Here is a 19,723-nt window from a genome sequence, read left to right as displayed (position 1 = left end):
CTGCTAACCCGACAACAGTTCAATTAAAGCATACGAACGAGTCTAATAACGCGATTGCGAATTCGTCTAGCGGATTGCTTCTAAGCGTATTAGTTGTTATGTGGGATGTTAATGAACATTTTGATAATAGATGTCGCATGCATATATTATTATCCAAATCTTATAATTTTTTTAATATTCATTAATGTTAAGTTGCTCAGCCGATTCCACAAACTTACCTTTTGTTTGACGGGATGGGAGCGTTCCCACCACGCATTCAAAAAAGATATCTCTGTCCATATAAACGTCATGTTGGGATACTGATTTAGTTTCGTGACGATATTATTGAGTATGTTTTTCGTCTTTGTTTCGAAGTATTGCTCGAACGTATTCAGCCAACCGGGATCATTGTGCGAGTGAGGCACAACAAATACCTGTTAAAATGGTAATAAATATAGATTTGTGAACATGCTTAAATTGTAGTCAAGTAATCATGAATCAAACTCATTTTAGTCAAAGTATAAGATGTTGTTGCTTCCAGTTATAACAGGCAATTACTATACTATTATGTTACATTGCCATTCTTTTTTAAAACTCTAACAGCATAGTCACTTAACACCTATTAATGGTACATAAATGTCTGGATGATGGAAGTTTATTGGATAAACGTCACAGCGATAGGGGCCGCAGCGCGCAGCCCGCAACAGAGACGCAACACTCTACAGTGGAGTGCATCAGTAATTCAATTGTCCTTTATCTGACGACACCTACGATATCGCCACGAGCTTTGTTCGCGGGGTTTCCTGCAATTCGTTGCATCTAGCTCCGATATTCTTCAGTTTTCATTACTCGACGCAACACCTGAACGGTTTCAGCTCTCGAAACGACAAAAACATACGGCTTAATATCGCCAGTCTATTATGCAGCTCTTGTTTACGAAATGAATACTATCAACAAAAACAACGGAGTGAGTCCGCGTGAAGCTCATTCAACCGTCTAGTTAGGTCATAATCTCGAAAATACATTCGAGTGGCTGCGTCATTTTACATTAAAAATGGTATCTATATAGTTACCGGGCGAATATAAGTGAAGTAAATGGGTATAATAAAATATTTACCTTTAATCTCGGACGCCGACTATCGTTTTTGATGTTCTCATATCGCTCCTCAAAGGTTCGATCCCAAAATTCTTTTGTCCGGAGCCAGTTAGGCTAAAATATAACAAACGGGTTATTTATTTTACATTATACACTTAATGAAAACAAACATTATACGAGAGGCCTTCTGTAGATGAAAACCATTTTATCTGCAGAAGGCCTTAAATCATTTTATCTTCAAAAACTTGTACAATTTATTGTACGGAGCGCTATAACTAAAGGACAATCCTCCACTATTTCCCTACCACTATTGCCTACTCACAAGTCACATGACTCGGGAGGAGAACAAAAATCATTATGTGTATTTTTATAACTTATGTCTATACAAAATGCAATGCAACATCTCTATATTCAACTGAATAATAATAAATTTGAAACGAAAATGGTAAGGTATCTTCCGGGTACAATATAGAAATACGTTTACACAAACCAAATTGGTGAGTGAGCATGCAACAGGAAAAGCAACATGATAGTTACAGTTTGGTTTCCAAGTATTTTGCATTTTGCGTAGTTCAACAACCTCAAATCGAATTTCCAATCAAAATCTTTCACACGACTGGTCCAAGAGTAAATTTCATTGCATATTGGTCGAGCGGCTTTCGACAACAAAATACTTTATTTTATTCTCGATTGAGCACCAACCCATTCATACGCGTCACATGTTCATTTGTGTTCCAATGAAAATTCATCGCTTTAATTTGATCTTCGCTAAAATTAATTATCGGCACAAGCATAAGTGCTTATAATTAACTATCAAAATGAAGCGTTAGTAATAAAAATTCGCGCATCTAGTTATCTCGTACGGGTATAATGTGTTACCCAAATCACTAATGTGTTCTTTAATGAAACGCATCGGAGCGGAATATGAACAGATCGATCATGGGACAATGTGGAGCATTCCTTTTGTCTAGACGAGGAAATGCACCTTCGTGATGCACATTTCGACAACACATTGTATGTTCACGTAACGTGGGTAGGTTTGATATGGCTTCGTCACGGCGGACGGCGAAATAAATCACATGCGATGCACCAGCATGCACCACCAAGCGCTTATTGGACGCATTTTCAACAGCGGTGCCGTGTTCAAATTGAAAATATTTTTTCGCGCGTATTTATTAATTATTGTTTGCTATCGTGAACGATTTTTGAATGCTCATTTAAACACTATCTACTTTACGTATTTTAATGTTTATTTTTTTATTATTGTAACCACTGACCAAAATTGATCCTCCGAGTTATGTGATAAAACTGTGAAATATATGTAGATTAGGTATGCATTATACAATAATCCCGAAACAAGATTGGTTTACCTCATTTTTTACTATGCTAATATTTGTATTTGTGTTTCCAAGCAGCTCATATAAACTACGATATCTACCCGATGTATTCACCGATATTTTCGATTAAGGAGGAGGGGCTAGAATCTTCCACAAATTGACTCATTAATTATAGCCTGGTAACAGATGTATGTAACTGCATTACATAGATTTATTTCTAGCCTACTTAGAAACCAGACAAACGCAACGGTAATAATTACAATTACCTACTAGTTTCAATCTTAATCGTTAAATGCATTAAAGAAACTGACGGCCATATATATTTTTAAAATTGTACCTTTTTAATTTATAAAAACAAAAGCTTATTGTGGATCAGAGTTATATCGATAAGATTGATGCTGTTTTTCTATTTTCCAGGTATCGTTTAGAATAGATATTGCTTTATGCAATTTCATACGTAAGCCGTCAAAGGGATCAACAATTTATATAAAGTAGATTGTGCCCCTTATACTGCAATTTGATGATCGACACACGCTACTTTGAATTTCAAAGGCTCTGTCACTGCTATTATGTTTTCTATGTAAACACGAGTTACGCCGTAAACTTAATATTTTAAAATGAAAACAGTTTCTTTGAAATATAATTATCACCCGTAACTGCATAATGCGTAGATATATATAACAGTGCAGTTGCACAAAGAGTTTTAAGAAGAAAGTTAATGAACTAAATGTATTTGTTGTAGTTGTGATTATTTAGAATATTTAATTGTATTGTTAATATTTTTTGATGTCTGACAACACCTGATCTGTGAACTGTTTATCATTTTAGGTGTGAAGAAAGTTTGTCTTCAGACAGAAAAGATCAAAATAAAGCAACCTTGCATAACGAAGAGCTAGGCTCTTACGATGTCGATTATCTAAATTGTTAGTTCTCAAAGGCCATTTATATAACAATCGGTTTTATTATCAGATGTTTCAATCTTTATCAAGACTTCATGTCCGTCAACCTGTGACGACGTTCACCACTACTTTTCGAGGCGTTTCGCGTCGCCGGTTGAGATTAAAAATGTATAGTGGAACTTATTTATGTGTTTAATCTAAGAAAAACACCGTTTTATCCTATTTTACGGCTACGGTACTGTCTTACTTTATAGTAATGATAGAAAAAAAAAAATGTGCATTAAGCTCTCGACGGACAGATAATGTTATTTCGCAATTTTATTTCACCAATCTGATATGCATGATGTTAAAAATAATTAAACTTTATTGTTCCTTTATTTGTGGAGAACAAAGAGCCTGTCATTTTCAGACTACATGTTACATGTACGTATTATTGGAATAATATTTTTCAATTATTCTACAACTTGTAATTCTACAACTATATTGACTTATTCTTTTTCCAGCTGGCAGAGTTATGGTACGGGAGCCAGGTGCAAATTTGGTTAATTATTTCCTCTCAAGATATAATTCGTCAGACGCCTCAGAGTATAGTATTATAAAGCCTCGTGAACGTCAGCTGGCACTCGGTTGGGGGGGGGGTGAGGGGTTGTAGCCTCCCACGCACGTAGGAAAAAAAATACATTCATTCATTCATTTCCTCTCAGCTAAAAATTTGTCAAATTGTAGCTAACCCAATATCTCAACGAAAAAAAATAATCAGCTGGTTACAACATGGTGTATTATACGTCAGCTGGTGTCTCGAACATGAAAGTTAAATTTAAAGAAAAAATTATTTTCCGTTATTTCCTCTCAAATAAAAATTTACCTGATGATAGCTTATATGTAACTGTGGATAAATATATAGGTCAGCTGGCTGTATCTTGGTGGAAAAACCGTCAGCTGATACGGGAGGCTACAACCGCTCTTCCCCCCAACCGAGCTCCAGCTGACGTTCACGAAGCTTCATAATACTATACTTTGATGCATTTTACTAATTACCGCTTGAGAGGAACTTGGTCATAAAATCTGTTCCTGGCTCCCGTACCATTACATATCCCCATTTCGTTATAAAACGTCATATAAATAATAGAAGAACATTTCTTTCGAGCCGAATTCCATTCAATTAGAACCGCGCTCGCATTTGTCATACTCATGTTATAGTTGAACCATTCATTATCCTAAATTAAAGGTTTGTAAATGTCAACAATATTTCAGTTGTCGTACTCCCAAATATAAATCAGAGCACGTCGAAATACATTTCGGTGTGAGCTAATGAATTAGCCAGTTCCTAGTTTAAACGTGTATTTAACTATTTCAAACTAATGTTTACAGAAAGTTCGCTACAATAGCACTGTTTCATAAATAAATAATGTATCCGCGAGGTCTGCATAAATATGGACACTGAAACCATTATAGTCCGGGATACATCGCCCATTTTTGCAAGTGATTACTATCAAGCTAATTTTTCGTGAGTAGCTTTATTTTGATGAGATGCCCAATAATTTCATGTATGAAACTCTCGATTGTGGTAGCTACCAGAGGAAACAAGGATAAAATATTTTGATTTGATGGTTCTCAAATATTAATTACTAACTGAATGTTTTTTTTTTGTTCAATCTCAAGATAATTATCTAAATTATTCGAAAAAATATTTGTCCTACAAAATCTATGGTTTGATCAAAGAGTCCCCCTTTCCAATGTGTATGGATAACGAAGTCATCATAAATGATTACTAACAAGCTGATTTTTTTATTTTCACTTATTTAATACTTATATAATTCAACAGACATATTGTCCTACAAATTGCGTAATAAATATTTGAGAACCGTCAAATCAAAAATTTTTATCCTTGTTACCTCTGTAAGCTACCACAATCGAGAGTTTCGTACATGAAATTATTGGGCATCTCATCAAAATAAAGCTACTCACGAAAAATTAGCTTGATAGTAATCACTTGCAAAAATGGGCGATGTATCCCGGACTATTACAATTCACGTTTAACGAAATGTCACATTTGACTTGAACTAAAATAGTAACTACCAAAGCTATCACATTCGTGGTGTTTTTTTTTAATATATAAATTATAAGTATTATCGATATTAGGAACTTTTTAGCTCAATGAACCTTTAAATGATTGCAGTCAGCTGTGTTCAATTTTCCGTCGGTTCACTGACGATGACGAAATATATGAATAAAACATTGTTTGCCTTTCCGAGTTAACAATGTTACAAATCGCTTGCATTGACAAAGCAAAATTTGAATCGAACGTGTTTGACAAATCATAACACCACTTAGCACTTACATAACGTCAACGTGATTCAATCCAAACTCGAACTAAACGAAAATTACGATGAGTACGGGCTTTTCAAGCTGGGGTAAGATTAACAAGGGCTCACATGCGACTGACTCTTGATACTGTGTCAAGTGCGTATTTCGCATTGCGCGAAAAATAAACAGTAGCTTTAATTTCCTCACTTGGTGAGTTTTTTCTTTTAAACACTATTTTAGTCCGGCGTAGCTGTTGGCACTAATTAATGTCACTGGCTAGTGGCTACTCGTAGTTACTTGTAAATTTTGTATGAGACAAAATGGAATTGTTACAATACTATTTATTTTAGATCATTTCGAAATAATTGGAACTTATTAGGAGTTAGAGTTAATTAATTAGTTTGAGAGTTCAATTACAGCAAGGTCTATTTTTATGTTTTCAAAGTAATCATTAAAAACCTTAAATAAATCCGACTAGACTAGCTACAATAAACATTTGATTTTTATAAGAATAACTTTTCTGGACAAAATATAAATTTTGATAAATATTTCGGAATAAAAGCACTTCTCTAGAATACGTTATTCGACGGATTACAAAATAAGAGACGTATTAGAAGCCTAGCAGATTGAATTAATATAATAAAATAAAAAAAACTCCGCACCTATTTACGATATCACAAATAAAAGTCATAGTCTGGGCATTACATATGCTATTTTATAGAAAATACATACTGGATTAAAACTTTATTCAATATAGAAGATATTCCATTTATAATCTAATTGAAGCTGGCTTATATTTTTACGTAACAACCAGATTGAAAAAAGTGTTCAGAGCTACGTGCCGCAAAAACCTCTGGAGTCCAGATTGATTGATTTTTGCTATTTTCACGGATACATTCATATGCATCTGTCGTTTTATCCGATTTCACTCCACTGTGCCACGTGGCCGCTAAATGCAAATGGTAAAACCTTGTATCCATAATGTATGGGAAAGTCGTTTTTCTAATCAGTTTAAAAAAAAATTGCCACTGGAAAAACAGGTGCCTTGTGTTTGTGCTCGATAAATATATATTATTTAGTTATTTTAAATATTTTAGATATTAGTGACGCATGCATATTATATCTACTGTGTATCTACCACATAATTATTCAAATATGTCAATAATAGCACTGATAATAGTATCGTTAATTATTAATGCCTGCAATGTCAACTATTGGTTGTAATCAAGGTTGTAATATTATCGATTTGACGTTTTCATGAGAATGCAAATAATCGTTTCACATTTGTTAAACTGCATTTAACTTTTATTGTTAAGTATTAACCACCCAAAGAGTATTATTTGATTTAAATGACAAAACAAACAGATATGTAATAATGCATTTTAATTTTTTTTAAGTATTATTTCTCCTTTTTACTCAACGGAACAAGAATAAAGAAGCATTTAATGCTGAGCTTACCTGAAAGTCAAACGTCGGAAAAATGGAGACCGTATCAATTTCTGCCTGACTAGAACGCACCACTGGACATTGCTCCAACTGTTGCAAAAAATATTTTTTATTTTATAACTATTCAAACTACACATGAAAAATGTGCAACAAAAATCTAAGATATTGTCAGTTAACTTCAAATTTATATTTAAGGCAAATATGATAGGTAATAGAATGTATAATTATTTTTTATTTAAGATATTTAGCAGTACCTAAACGCTTCCCTATAATAATAATCAATAACTCAATTTCCAACACCACCGTACAATCTGTAGCAGTATTATGTATTAATTGAATGTCCACGTGTTAATATCTAACCATAATCGAATTTAGCCAAGGTACCGGGCCGGTGTCTCAGTTGACAGCCATAAGTAATTAGTGATTAATCTTCAATTAGTGCTTACTTTTACAGTCTGCGGTTCTCGGACGTGTTTCAATGAGACGGAGTTGTCGCTGTTTATATTGTTGTTACCTGCAAATAAAGAAAAAGTTTACAATACACTTAGTAAGACGTGAGAGCTGAAACGGTTTATTTTTATATGTGCTGTTGATAATTCTTCATGAAGTTTAGATCAGTTTAGTTTGAAATACATTTTTTGTGATTTTTAAAAACGATAGAAACTACTTTATCAAAATTAAGGTTATGGTGTTTTTTGGAACACTCCTATACAAAGAAACAAAAAACTCATAAGATTTTCCTGTAACAAAAAGTTCTCAACGTGACTAGAGAATTTTCCACTTCAAAATTTATTTTTAAAGTATATCATAATATTTAAACACAATAATATGCGACAAATTAAAAAAGGACAGACTAATTCTAAAATTACTAATTCTTATTCCTAATTCTAAAATTTCACAAGTTATGTGACGTTTCGACGCAGTGGATATTCGCTCCGCTGACGATCTGCCATCCATTATCATGCGGTATATACAGTATCTCTGATTACCGCATAGCTCTACATTGTCGCGCGCCACAAAATATACCCGCATCCGCGCGAATCCTGCATTTATCGGTACATCAATGTCTGCCGTATGAAGGACTCCCGTCGACGTACTCGCGTTGTCCTCTCGCCACTACGAGTTAATCTCTAATGGGCACGGTAACTGAAAATATGGCTACGCACCGTGTGGTGGACCGCTAATTGGGCTCCGCCGCCAACATGCCCTGTTTAAAATGTAGCTTGTACATTATTTGTATTGTATAAAAGCGACACATTAGGATATCGTTGCCGATCAGTATATTGTTAACCACATCGGTAAAAAATTATAAGTATGCTAAAAGTGATTAAGCTGAATGCAAGCAATGGAATAGCGCAATGCGACTGTCCTTAACGGAGAAAAAATTTTTAGGAATGGTACACGCGGTTTTGCTGCGTATTTAGTGCCGCTGCTCGTAAATCTCTGTCACGGGACACGTTCAGAACAAAACGGCAACTGCACTACGAAGTTTGGCATGGAAGGTTCAATAATCCCAACCGCCTATACTGCACGAGTTGTTTGCGGACTCCATCTCTGACCTAATAAACGCAGACAAATATATACTGATCAGTGCATGATAACATGCGTCACCAGACAGTAATCTATCAATAGCGACTGCTTATATCAGAAATCGGGATCGTATTTGGTTTAATCGTATACGAGTACAAAATTCACATAAAGTAAAATATTTTTTTTACTAGGCGGACACTGTTGACTTTGTAATTATTATTTGTTTAAAATAAATCAACGTCTGCCATGAATGTTGAATAAACTTGTTTGTATTTCCGAATCAATATTGAAACATTTAAAGGGGTGGTGATGCGAATGCACCGCGCAAACAGCAATATTGGTTTGTTAGAGCATTGTATTTTTTCTTCCGTTGTACAAAGAGGTATCAGACGTTGTGTCAACTTTGTCCCCAGAGTTCCTGTCAAACGCCGCGATTGTCCCGCCCTTTGTAATGCAGGGTTGTTATTGTTTTTAACCGCCACATGTTGCAACTCTTTGAACAGCCAATTTTAGATCCGTCAAACTTGTTGTTTTAGGGTAGAAGTAATAATGGTCTTGTGTCACTTTTTCTTCTTCTTCTTCTCTTAATTAATGGCTCCACCCAATAAAAAGGGACTTCGCCAATGTCCAGTATATATGGGAGAGACAGGACTCAAATTTCAGCCAGTTAGACTTGTTCGGTTGTGACATTTAACATTTGGAACCGAGTGGGAAAATGCAGAAATTTTGATCAACTTGGAGCGGCTAGAACAAACACATAAGACAATACAGGTTATATATATTACAGACTACAGGATACACTAATATAGTTTATAAATATAATAAGGGGTTAATACTTTAGTTTGTTAAAGGAAATAAATTTAGATAGAATTTCAACAAATTTGGAAGGCACTAATGTCAACAAACATTTAAAATTTGTGGGACGAGGGATTTCAGGAGGGAGGACATCCAGTAATGAAGAACGAAGCTTGGTACATTCAAAGAATAGGTGGTCAGTAGTACCTTCATCCAAACCACACTCACAAATAGAGTGATCACGTACTCTAATTTTCGCCAGGTGGACAGGAGTACACGCATGGCCGAAGCGGAGTCGACAGATAGTGGATGTTACTAGTTTGTCAAATTTGCGAAAACGGAAAAACCACGGTTTGTGTGGAATAGTAGGCTGAATATCCCAATAGAATTTACCTTTTGTGCGGCTGGACTCTTGCCAAAGATTCAACCACTTCCCATCCAAACGCAATTTTGATAGTGGAACAAGGTCTTGACTATAATTACTGAAGTGAGTATTGCAACCCACTTGCGTAGCAGACTTAGCCAAAGAGTCAGCCATCTCATTACCGCCTATACCAGTATGACCTGGTATGTAAGTGATTTGAATGTGGAGACCCTTATTGAGGCAATTTAGAAGCACCACACGTATTCTTAAAATCAAGGGGTGACAGGATTTAGATCGAAAAGGATTAGATAGAAGGGCTTGGAGGCAGCTTAATGAGTCGGAAAATATAACCGCTTTATCAAGGTTGTGAGAGTTAATGAAATTGAGGGCTTCGAGAATGCCTGTAGCTTCACCAGTGTAAACAGTGGATAAAGGGGGGCACTTAAACTGGAGAATAATGCTGGATTGAGGGTACCAAACAGCGACTCCCACACATGACATATCGGACATTTTTGAGGCATCGGTAAAAAAGAGGTGCCAATTGGGCCATTTATTGGCTACAATTTCATTAAATGTAGCATTAGCGTTAATTGTATCTTTAGTTATGCCACAATTTAAAAGTATGGGTGGATTGTACGTAAGTGACTGGAAGTTAACGGAGAAGAGAGGATAAAGTTCAAACTGAACAGTAGGATCAGGCAGACGGGTGAATCTTATGAAGCTTTTTAGTAAACAAGAAAAATTAGCAGAGGGTCGGAGATTTTGATTAGTGGAGATTTGAAGGAGATTATGGAGTTTGGGCCAAAGGATATGGGAAGAGTTATAGATGGATTTAAAAAAATATTTATCACACAGATACTGTCTGCGGAGAGCTAGGGGAGGGTCAACACACTCAACCTGCAGGGCGTTAACAGGGGTAGATTTCATTGCACCGGTAATCAAGCGTAGACAACGAGATTGCACTTTGTCTAGTTTATTCAGTGCCGTCTTATTGCATGGATCGAGTATGAAAGAAGCATAGTCTAAGTGACTACGCACCACAGCATTATAAATAAGTTTCTGACAGTATGGGTGGGCCCCCCACCATACTCCTGCCAGAGATCGTAATATATTAATCCCTTTTTCGCATTTTTGACTGATGTAGTTAACATGTGGGGAACCAGATAACCTTGAATCCAATATAACGCCTAGATACTTAACTTTATTAGTGACTGGAATTGGTTCATCGCCCAGTATTAAGGTAGGTGCGGGAATGTGGCGCTTTTTAGTGAAAACTACAACACAACATTTTGGTACAGATACAGTCATACCATGATCCGACAGCCAATCACGAAGATACGACAAAGCTGAATTAAGGCGCGAGGTGATTTCATCCATGTCATGGGACTGAGCAAATAAGGTTATGTCGTCTGCATATTGAAGTATGTCACAGAATGATGTGACCGTCGTGTCCAAGTTGAAAGTGTAGATAGCATATAGGAGAGGACTTAATACCGATCCTTGAGGGAGCCCCTTCCAGGTAAGCCTAGTGGAAGAAATATGAGAGTTATGACGCACTTGAATGGATCTTGACATTAAAAGATTGCAGATAAATCGTATCATCCTCACTGGGATACTCAGCTGTAACAATTTGTTTCTGAGTACCGGAAGAAGTACACTGTCGTAGGCTGACGCTATATCTAAAAAAACGCCTACCAAATACTGCTTTCTTTCAAAGGCCGATCGAATGTCAGTGGATAAAATGCCTAAACAATCCAGTACGCTCATACCCTTTCTAAATCCAAATTGAGACCCGGATAACAGTCTCCTATTTTCTACAAGCCACTCGAGTCTATTTTTAACCATGTGTTCAGCTATCTTAGACAGACACGAAGAAAGAGCGATTGGTCGATATGAGTCGGCACAACAGGCTTGTTTACCTGGTTTTAGTAAAGGAATTATGAGATGTGATTTCCAAGAGTCAGGGATGTAACCGAATTCATAAAAGGAGTTTACTAAGTTTAAAAAGTACTGCTTGGCTATGGGACCGGATTGGCGTATGAAAGAATAAGGAATGCCATCTAATCCAGGAGAAGAGTCTAAAAGGCCGCTAAGGGATACATTTAGCTCTTCCAGGGAGAATATGGCTTCCATATTGTTGTCATGAGATGAGACGAGCGGACCAGTGGCCATAGGAAAAGAATCTAAAGAAGGAACAAAGGGAGGGGAGAACTTATCAGCAAACTCTTCAAGCCACACTGAGGAGTCATTGGAATCTATGTCGTTACAAGAAAGAGAGCCACGAAATTTACGTATGTTCTTCCAAATAACTGATGCAGGTGTTCTAGGCGACAGACTCTCGCAAAATGATAGCCAGCCTGCTTTCTTTTTATTTTTAAGAAAAAGCTTGGTACGCGCGGCTATTCTTTTATAATGTATAAAATTTTCAACGGACATGGAAGCATTGTACTGAATTTCGGCCTCTCTCCTTGAGTTGACAGAAGTTGAGCATTCATCGTCCCACCATGGCGGAGAGACTTTGCGAGAACCAGAGTTGGAAACGGATTTAAGAGGGATGTTATTCGCTGCTGCGTTTTTAATACAATCCACAAAGTCAGAATAAGTACATAAATTGTTATGAAGAGAAACGGAAGGAAGGGACTCAACCAGATTGTCAAGACCAGTAGCATAATCCTGCCAGTTTGCTTTACAAAGTCTATACATGAGTAGGGGTGGGAAAGGGGAAGTCAATGGGATAACAGACTGGGAAAGGGAAGAGAGAAGAGGAAAGTGGTCGCTACCATGAGTACTAGAAAGAGTTAAATTGGTGAGGGATGGAGCCAAGGAGGAAGAACAAATACATAGATCAACTACAGAGGAGAGACTCTGATTAGGAAGGACTCTCCTAGTGGGAGATCCATCGTTAATTACACAGAGGTCAAGGTCATCAAGCAGATCCATTAGCAGGTGCCCAAATGTATTGCAAACAGAAGATCCCCAAGAAGTGTGCTGAGCATTAAAATCGCCCAATACTAAAAGAGGAGACGGTACGGAGGAAAATATAAGTGAAAGATCAGGTATAATAGAAGGATGAGGATGAGAAATGTAGACAGAAATAATAGAGACATTATTGCATCTTGCAGCCACAGCGTTAATACGCTGATCATGCATAGGCAATAGAATACGAGAGAAATTTAAACAATGTTTAAGTAAAAGTGCTGTTCCAGCATACCCATCGGCTCTGTCATCTCGCAGACAGAAAAAGCCAGGAATCCGAAAGTGACTTCCGGGAACTAGCCATGTCTCCGAGATGGCAAAAGCTATAGGGTTGTGGGTTGAAATAAGGTCAAGTACTTCATGACATTTCGGACGAATGCTTTGAGCGTTCCACTGGAGGATTGTGAGGGCCATTACTGTTAAATAGAGAGATGAGATTTATAAGTCTATGGGCAACGTTGGTCGGTATTGAATCTGTTTTTTTAAGAAAAGTTTCTAAGGCTGAAACATAAAGCTCAACGTTAGAGCTAAGTACAACCGGGGGGTCTGGGTTTTGGGATAAAGCACAACCATTCGGTTGAGTAGAGGGTAATTCCTGAGTTATTTGGCGGTGTGCAGCTACATCATATGTTTTACCTAGTGGTGCATGAGTGCGAGGGGGTATCGAATAGGTCTTTTTGTATGAAGTTTTATTAAGAGGACGAGTTTGACGAACACTATTGGATTGTTTCATAGAAGGGGTGGGGAAAACAGGTGATTGTTGTGGTCTAGGCGCAAAAACGAAACTGGCTGTTTCCGAAAAGGGTCTGTACACTGAAGGGGTAAGCTTAGAGGCTTCCTCGAATGAGATACCTTCTGTGGCCATCAAAAGTTTAATTGACTTTTGCCGGCTGTGTTCCGGGCAATTTTTGTCAAAGGCAAAGTGAGTGCCATTGCAATGGACACATAGTGCTTGAGATTCAGGAATGGGACAGGAGTCACCCGAGTGGTTTTGTGTACATTTGTAGCACCTCTCTTTTGAGCGGCACTGGTCGCGGATATGCCCAAAGCGACAGCACTTGTGGCACTGGATGGTAGGGTAATGGTAAATTTCTACAGGAAGTGAAGTGTATCTACAATAGATTTTTGATGGCATTGCTTGACCTAAGAAAGTTAGAACCACCGTTTGGGATGGAACCCAAGTTGTAATTCCATCAAGGCTAGCTTTTTTGTTAAGTCTACGTGCTTTAAGTATGCGACCGTGCCTGTTAGGGAATTCTGCACACTCCACCAAATCATCCATGGTCCATTCTATCGGTATTCCTTTTACAATACCCATGCGGGTGATATGATAGGTAGGAATGAATGCCTTAAATTTAGCTTCAGCCAAAGCAGGTAAAGATAAAAAATTATTAGCATCCTCAGCTGATGCAAACTCAACCGATATCCTGTTGCGGCCAACAGATTTTACTCCGTCTCTTAAAATATTAGGTACTTTTTGGCTATATAAGAAAGATCCAAATTTGATCGGACGGATGGACAGGCCGGCAGAAGGATCGTTTTCTATGCGAGATACGTGGACAATGTATGGTCCAACTTCATCACCACTATATCTTATAGGATTATTTAAAATAGGATCAACAAATATAGACGGATTAACAAGTGAAATGGGATCAGATGGAACAAAGCGTTTGGTTGGAGATTCATCTGTAGACTCAGGTGACGGACACCTTTGCCTCTTATTCTGAGAGATGTCCAATTCCATGCTTCTTTCCTGGACGTCCGGGGGTTTAGGATCGGGTGGATCAGGGCCCATATTAGTGAATTGTTAGTACACTTACCACTATAACCACAGACTAAACACTTAAAGACGAACACAAAACAGCTCAAAGTGAATATATTATTGTTAAAATAGCCAAAACACTAAATTAATAACCCAAACACGTGTGACAGAAATCACGCCAAATGTCAAAGTCCCGTGTCACTTTTTCATTTTTAAAAGCCTTTAGTTACTTTCATTGTATTGGTCTCATTTTGCTAATTGGTTTTGAATTAATAACTTCGTTTTGATAAGTTTTTATATACTTTCCCAGAAAACTATAAGAATAATAAAATTTCGTTTATTCTAGACATAAAACTTTTAATTGTTTCTAAGAACTATTTGAACTTTAAATTGGCACCCACTATTCATTTTTATAATAGGTATAAGATTATAAGCTGGAAAATTAACTAATTTCAAATCTGTTAGAAATAGATTCCGAATATAGAGTTTATTAGATGCAGTCTAAGCCGAACCCATATTAATATTCAATATGAAAGCCAATGATTCGGAAGCAATATTCGTATTCGTTACCGTGTCTGCCTTGCAAGGGTGCTAAGCTAAAATCTAATTTATATAAATAATCGCATTTGTTGCATAGAAGCTACGTTATTTTTATGTACAGCGTAACTAGATACTATAATAAATAAGGATAAAAAATATAATTAAAACTTTTTGAGAACTCGACATTTTTTTAATGTGATAGGTAACAAATTAAACTAGCGAATGCGTTTATACGATACATACATAACAGGACTATCCAAAATACACATCGTTGATGGAAATGGATTTTACAGGAACAGACAAAATAAAGTCTGACACGCGTTTCCTCGCTGTATGTACTGATGACAATAATATTACGTCCCTGATTTACCAGCAAATGTACAAAGTACATTAGATATTTTGTATGTACACCTCCCTACAAATATACAAAACCACTATTAATAGGAATCTCATTTTCTCAAATTTCACAGCCATACGGAAGTGAAATACGCGATAATTGTTCTACTTGTAGCCGTAATTATTAGGACGGTAAATACAAATTAGAGCGTTTGTATTCGTCTAGTAATTATTCACAACAGAGAGAAAGTATAAAAAGCACAAGTGATGCAAATTCTCCCACATTGTACGTACTGAAACAAAAAGTATGGAACGTATGATTTGTACAGTCCGGTGTGTAATTTCGGAAATAAGAGAAGAGATACATTTTCTGGTCCACGCTTATATTATAAATGAGAGCGCAAATTGCGAGTACAAAGATATTTTACCGTTTGAAAACTAGCTAGATATTATACATTACCACATACTTAAACGAAACAATTGTATAGTTATGAATGTGTTTCATTATTGAAAAAATGCAGGATTGTGGTCGAAGCACAAGGCTAATAGTTTTTCAATAGCTAACATATTTAAACTTTTATGATGTGAATTGTATGTCGCATATGTTCAACAGAAATAACTAATCAAAATCTTTAAATTTAAAAATATTTAAATAATCGAATGTAAGGTCTTGGCTTTGATAGCGAACCAGTCCAAATGGTTATAACTTATAAGGAGAGCCCAAATGAATAGTAGTTGATTGTCAATAACCGACCCCGCATTATACCATGCCTATTAAAGAATTAGAAAATAGATTTGTAAGGAAACCAATAAATGTTTTCGTTGTATTTAATCGCGATTCACCCATTCATGTACCTACATATTTCGAAGCGTGTCTGGAAAATGAAATAAAAAAATCCTTTCAATAGATTCGGCAAATATTGTACATTGAATTAAAATAATTAAAATGCTATAAAGTTCCGATACGAAATATATTTTTAAATTCCAAAGCCACCACGAGGATTAAATATTTTTTATAAACTCTTCAAATGTTTTAAGCGAAGCGGGCTGATACAAAATAATGATCGAAGGATCGCGCTGCGCTTTTTATTATCGCTGCTTTATCAATGGGTATAAGCTAAAAGCCGGGCTTAATAGTTTCAATATAATATAATCACTAGGTAGATACCGATAGGTAGAAGTAGCAAGCAGCTTTTAGTGTCATATATCAACAAACGAATAATTACTCCAGCTCATAGAGTTACATTGTAACATTTGACTTTTATATATATTGTTTCACTTCTACTCTTTGATTCGTTTCACCGTACGTTTGTAAATCACATACCGATTGAAGAACCCGTTTTATTTCTTTGTCACCTGAACAACTCTTACGTAAAAGTTTCATATGTAGCTACCAAGTTGTAAATTAACAAAGGGTTTCCAACGTGTGAATGGTGCGAACATTTTTGCCGTGACAAGTTTCATTCTAATTCTGTCCGGCGCAGAAAACACTTTCATACGAACTCGTGTGCACAATAAAGTTTAACGTATCGCGCAGCTTTGAACATTTTCAAGCAGTGAAATACTTTTTGTAGTACCTCTCCGAAGTAACCACGAAACCGAAATTCATTCAACGTGAATTTTAAATTTATGAAACCCACATTTACTTGCAATGGCAAAGCGTCAATACAGCAGTTTTCATTTAATTTCTTATAAATGTTAACAACTATAAACAGCTGATACTTTTCCAAAAGCTTAAGTTGCATTCAACGTTCTTCTTTACATTCAAAACGCTCATTAACCATCAGATTCCTTTTCTCGTTCCTCTCCGCCTGGATGTTCCTTGTAGAATAGGTTTATTTATTTTTTCATAGTATCGTGTATAAAAAGTCCATTTGTATCAGATATACTTGTTTCATTTGTTAATGTTTCTTCCGATCATTTTTTTTCAAACATATAGTAATTGAGAAACGTTTTCTGTCAAAATAAATTATTGCCTTTTTGTTCCGAATATTCGTAGTTACTGTGGTAGTTTGGTATTTAATTTTGCATACTTTAGTGTACAGAATGAATGATCTTAATAACAAGCGTATGATTGGCCAAATCACTTGCTTCGATTTTAGTAACATTCCTAGAAAATAGTATCGCTTAATTAAACTACGGAGCAATCTAGTAAGTTGACTGGAGTCTTAGCGAATTGATAACTAAACCAAAGTTATATAAACAGTAAAGATGTCAACTGTACAAGGTATTACTGTGAAACTATCCAGGAAACGTTTTGGGAGCGTAGATCATTTAATAGAATTTTTTTTTCAAACGTAGTCGTAGCGTTGTCACCTAGTTTAAATTATTTGCCCAATTTTCATATAAATAAATTTAAAGAGAGCTCGTCATTTTAGACATTTGGTATTCAGATAAACTTTACTTCACGAGGAACTAATTAAATTAAAATATGATGTTTGTCTATTGACAATTCATTGCATTTCTGTGCATATCGGCTATGGAAATGTTTGCATAGTTTTCAACAGACGTGTTTCATTTCTAACAGTTAGTACAATGAAGCAAAAATTTCAAACCGACCTTTCAGAATTCTGTTTGGATATTTTCCGAGTTTTTGTGTAGGTGACGCTGACGCGACGTAGGCTTAGTTCGCTTGGTAAAACTGACACAAGTTGTTTATTTTTTGTTCCGGGTCAATTTCAAAGCGACCGCGTCGATCCCGAAAAGGCATTTCTAAATACAAACATGTCTTGTGGAACTATTGTAAGACATTGCACGCTTTCAATAATTGATTAATACTACTGTTTTAAGAAGTTAGTCTTTACTTAAATTAGTCTTTACTGAAGAACTAAGTGTTCTTGTAACTTATTCACAGTAATTTCACTTTGATAGCCTTGGTGTACCTATCCTTGGACGAAATCTCAGAATTTTAATTCATTTCATAGGTTCATTCAATGTAGTCTTTTTTTATTTTTAATTTGCGTATTTGTGTTCCGAACTAAGTAATGAAAAAATAAATATCAGTTATTAGATTTGATATTAATAACTTAAAATTGTATTTAAATAAATTGAATATCTACTACCCGTCTTATTCTAAACTTCGTCTAACATACTAGGTTTCCGCCCGCGGCTTCGCCCGCGCAGTCAAAGAAAAACCCGCATAGTTCCCGTTCCCGTGGGATTTCCGGGATTGCGTTATTTTATTTAATCTATATATCGGGCTGAAATTTGGCATGCAGGTAGATGTTAGGACGTAGGCATCCGCTAAGAAAGGATTTCCCGAAATTCTTGTGGGATCGGAGAAAAACGGGGATGCACGTACAAAGTCGTGGGCGGAAGCTAGTAAACAAATAAATGTGGCAAAGACCAAACAAGACCGTTTTTTACTTACTTACTATTTTCTTAGGTACTTACCTACTATACTAACTAGACCATTTGTATAGACTATAAAATAAATATTAGTAAGATTAAATACTCGTTTAAGACAAACATAAAACGGTTACATAGCGGCGTGAAGGATCAGTTTTGTAAAAATCGATAAAATGATGTGTGAGTCTGCGACGTGAAACGTTTGCTTTAAAGATAAAACGTTTTATATGAGGTAGCTTAAGGTAACCTTTGCTATTAGAATATAATATTCCACTTCTAATAGATCCCTAACGTTACGGAGCGGCGACAAGAGAATCCGCTTAAAATGTAGCATACAGTGTCAGTATATGCGTATATATACAAAAAGTACACTGTTACTTTACATTTTCCATCGAAGAAAATTTCTATTATTTTTTTTGTTTATTTTCCCCAGTTCAGACCGATAAGTTAAACAACGCTTAAAAACAATAAATCCACTAAGTATAATTCAAGTTAAATATGAAATCTTTTTACAGATTTCTTGAAAATGCGTATGAAAATACAATACGGTATGTCTCGCCGCATCAAACAGTTTCGTAGAACACCAGAATTTTATTATCACTAATTAAGATGCGTCAGACGTAATTGAGATAAAACCACAGTACAACGGGAAAACTTATATCAATACAATGCGAAAATCAATTATTAATTTAATTTATATTTACATTACCTCGAGTGTTGTCGGTCGCAACTTTAATTGATCCAAACTGGGTATAAAAGAGTCAATACGTATTAATATTTAGCTTTTGTCAGCTGGAAGTCTTGTACATATAATTGATATTTTTTATGTGTATGAAGGGTAGATTAATAAGCTTTCCAATTACCAAAATAATATCACAATTAAATTTTGTGAGGTAAAGCTTTCTTTAATCCCTTAATCCTTTGGATTTGGTGCTTTTAGGATTAATAAAAAAATTAAAAAAGAAGTTATTTAATTGATATTATAATATTCAACTCGATAAACACAAA

The 19,723-nt window shown here is 35.8% G+C and overlaps 2 protein-coding genes across 3 annotated transcripts in view; both read right to left on the bottom strand.

Moving 5' to 3' along the window:
* Positions 1-19,723, bottom strand: part of alpha-Man-IIb (alpha-Mannosidase class II b) — a 67,176-nt gene that overhangs the window by 5,553 nt on the left and 41,900 nt on the right. For both annotated transcript variants that reach the window (XM_090103725.1, XM_090103718.1), the window contains exons 3-6: positions 7,511-7,578; positions 7,077-7,154; positions 1,097-1,189; positions 219-413 (exon numbers count right to left, since the gene is read on the bottom strand). In XM_090103725.1, coding sequence (XP_089959851.1) covers positions 219-413; positions 1,097-1,189; positions 7,077-7,154; positions 7,511-7,578 — 434 coding nt within the window. The remainder of the gene's footprint in view (positions 1-218; positions 414-1,096; positions 1,190-7,076; positions 7,155-7,510; positions 7,579-19,723) is intronic.
* Positions 13,088-14,555, bottom strand: LOC149911174 (uncharacterized). The gene has a single exon (XM_090106512.1). It carries the CDS (start codon positions 14,522-14,524, stop codon positions 13,088-13,090), a length of 1,437 nt encoding a protein of 478 aa, XP_089962638.1. The 5' UTR covers positions 14,525-14,555.

This window comes from Colias eurytheme, chromosome 1 (assembly GCF_061535395.1).
Source record: "Colias eurytheme isolate Ceu_HAF_F1 chromosome 1, ilColEury1 Martin Lab GWU primary, whole genome shotgun sequence".
Lineage (NCBI taxonomy): Eukaryota > Metazoa > Arthropoda > Insecta > Lepidoptera > Pieridae > Colias > Colias eurytheme.
This window is presented reverse-complemented; position numbering and strand designations above follow the sequence as displayed.

Coding starts and splice junctions, on each gene's coding strand:
- LOC149911174 (XM_090106512.1), bottom strand. CDS start 14,524: ATGGGCCCTGATCCACCCGATCCTAAACCCCCGGACGTCCAGGAAAGA.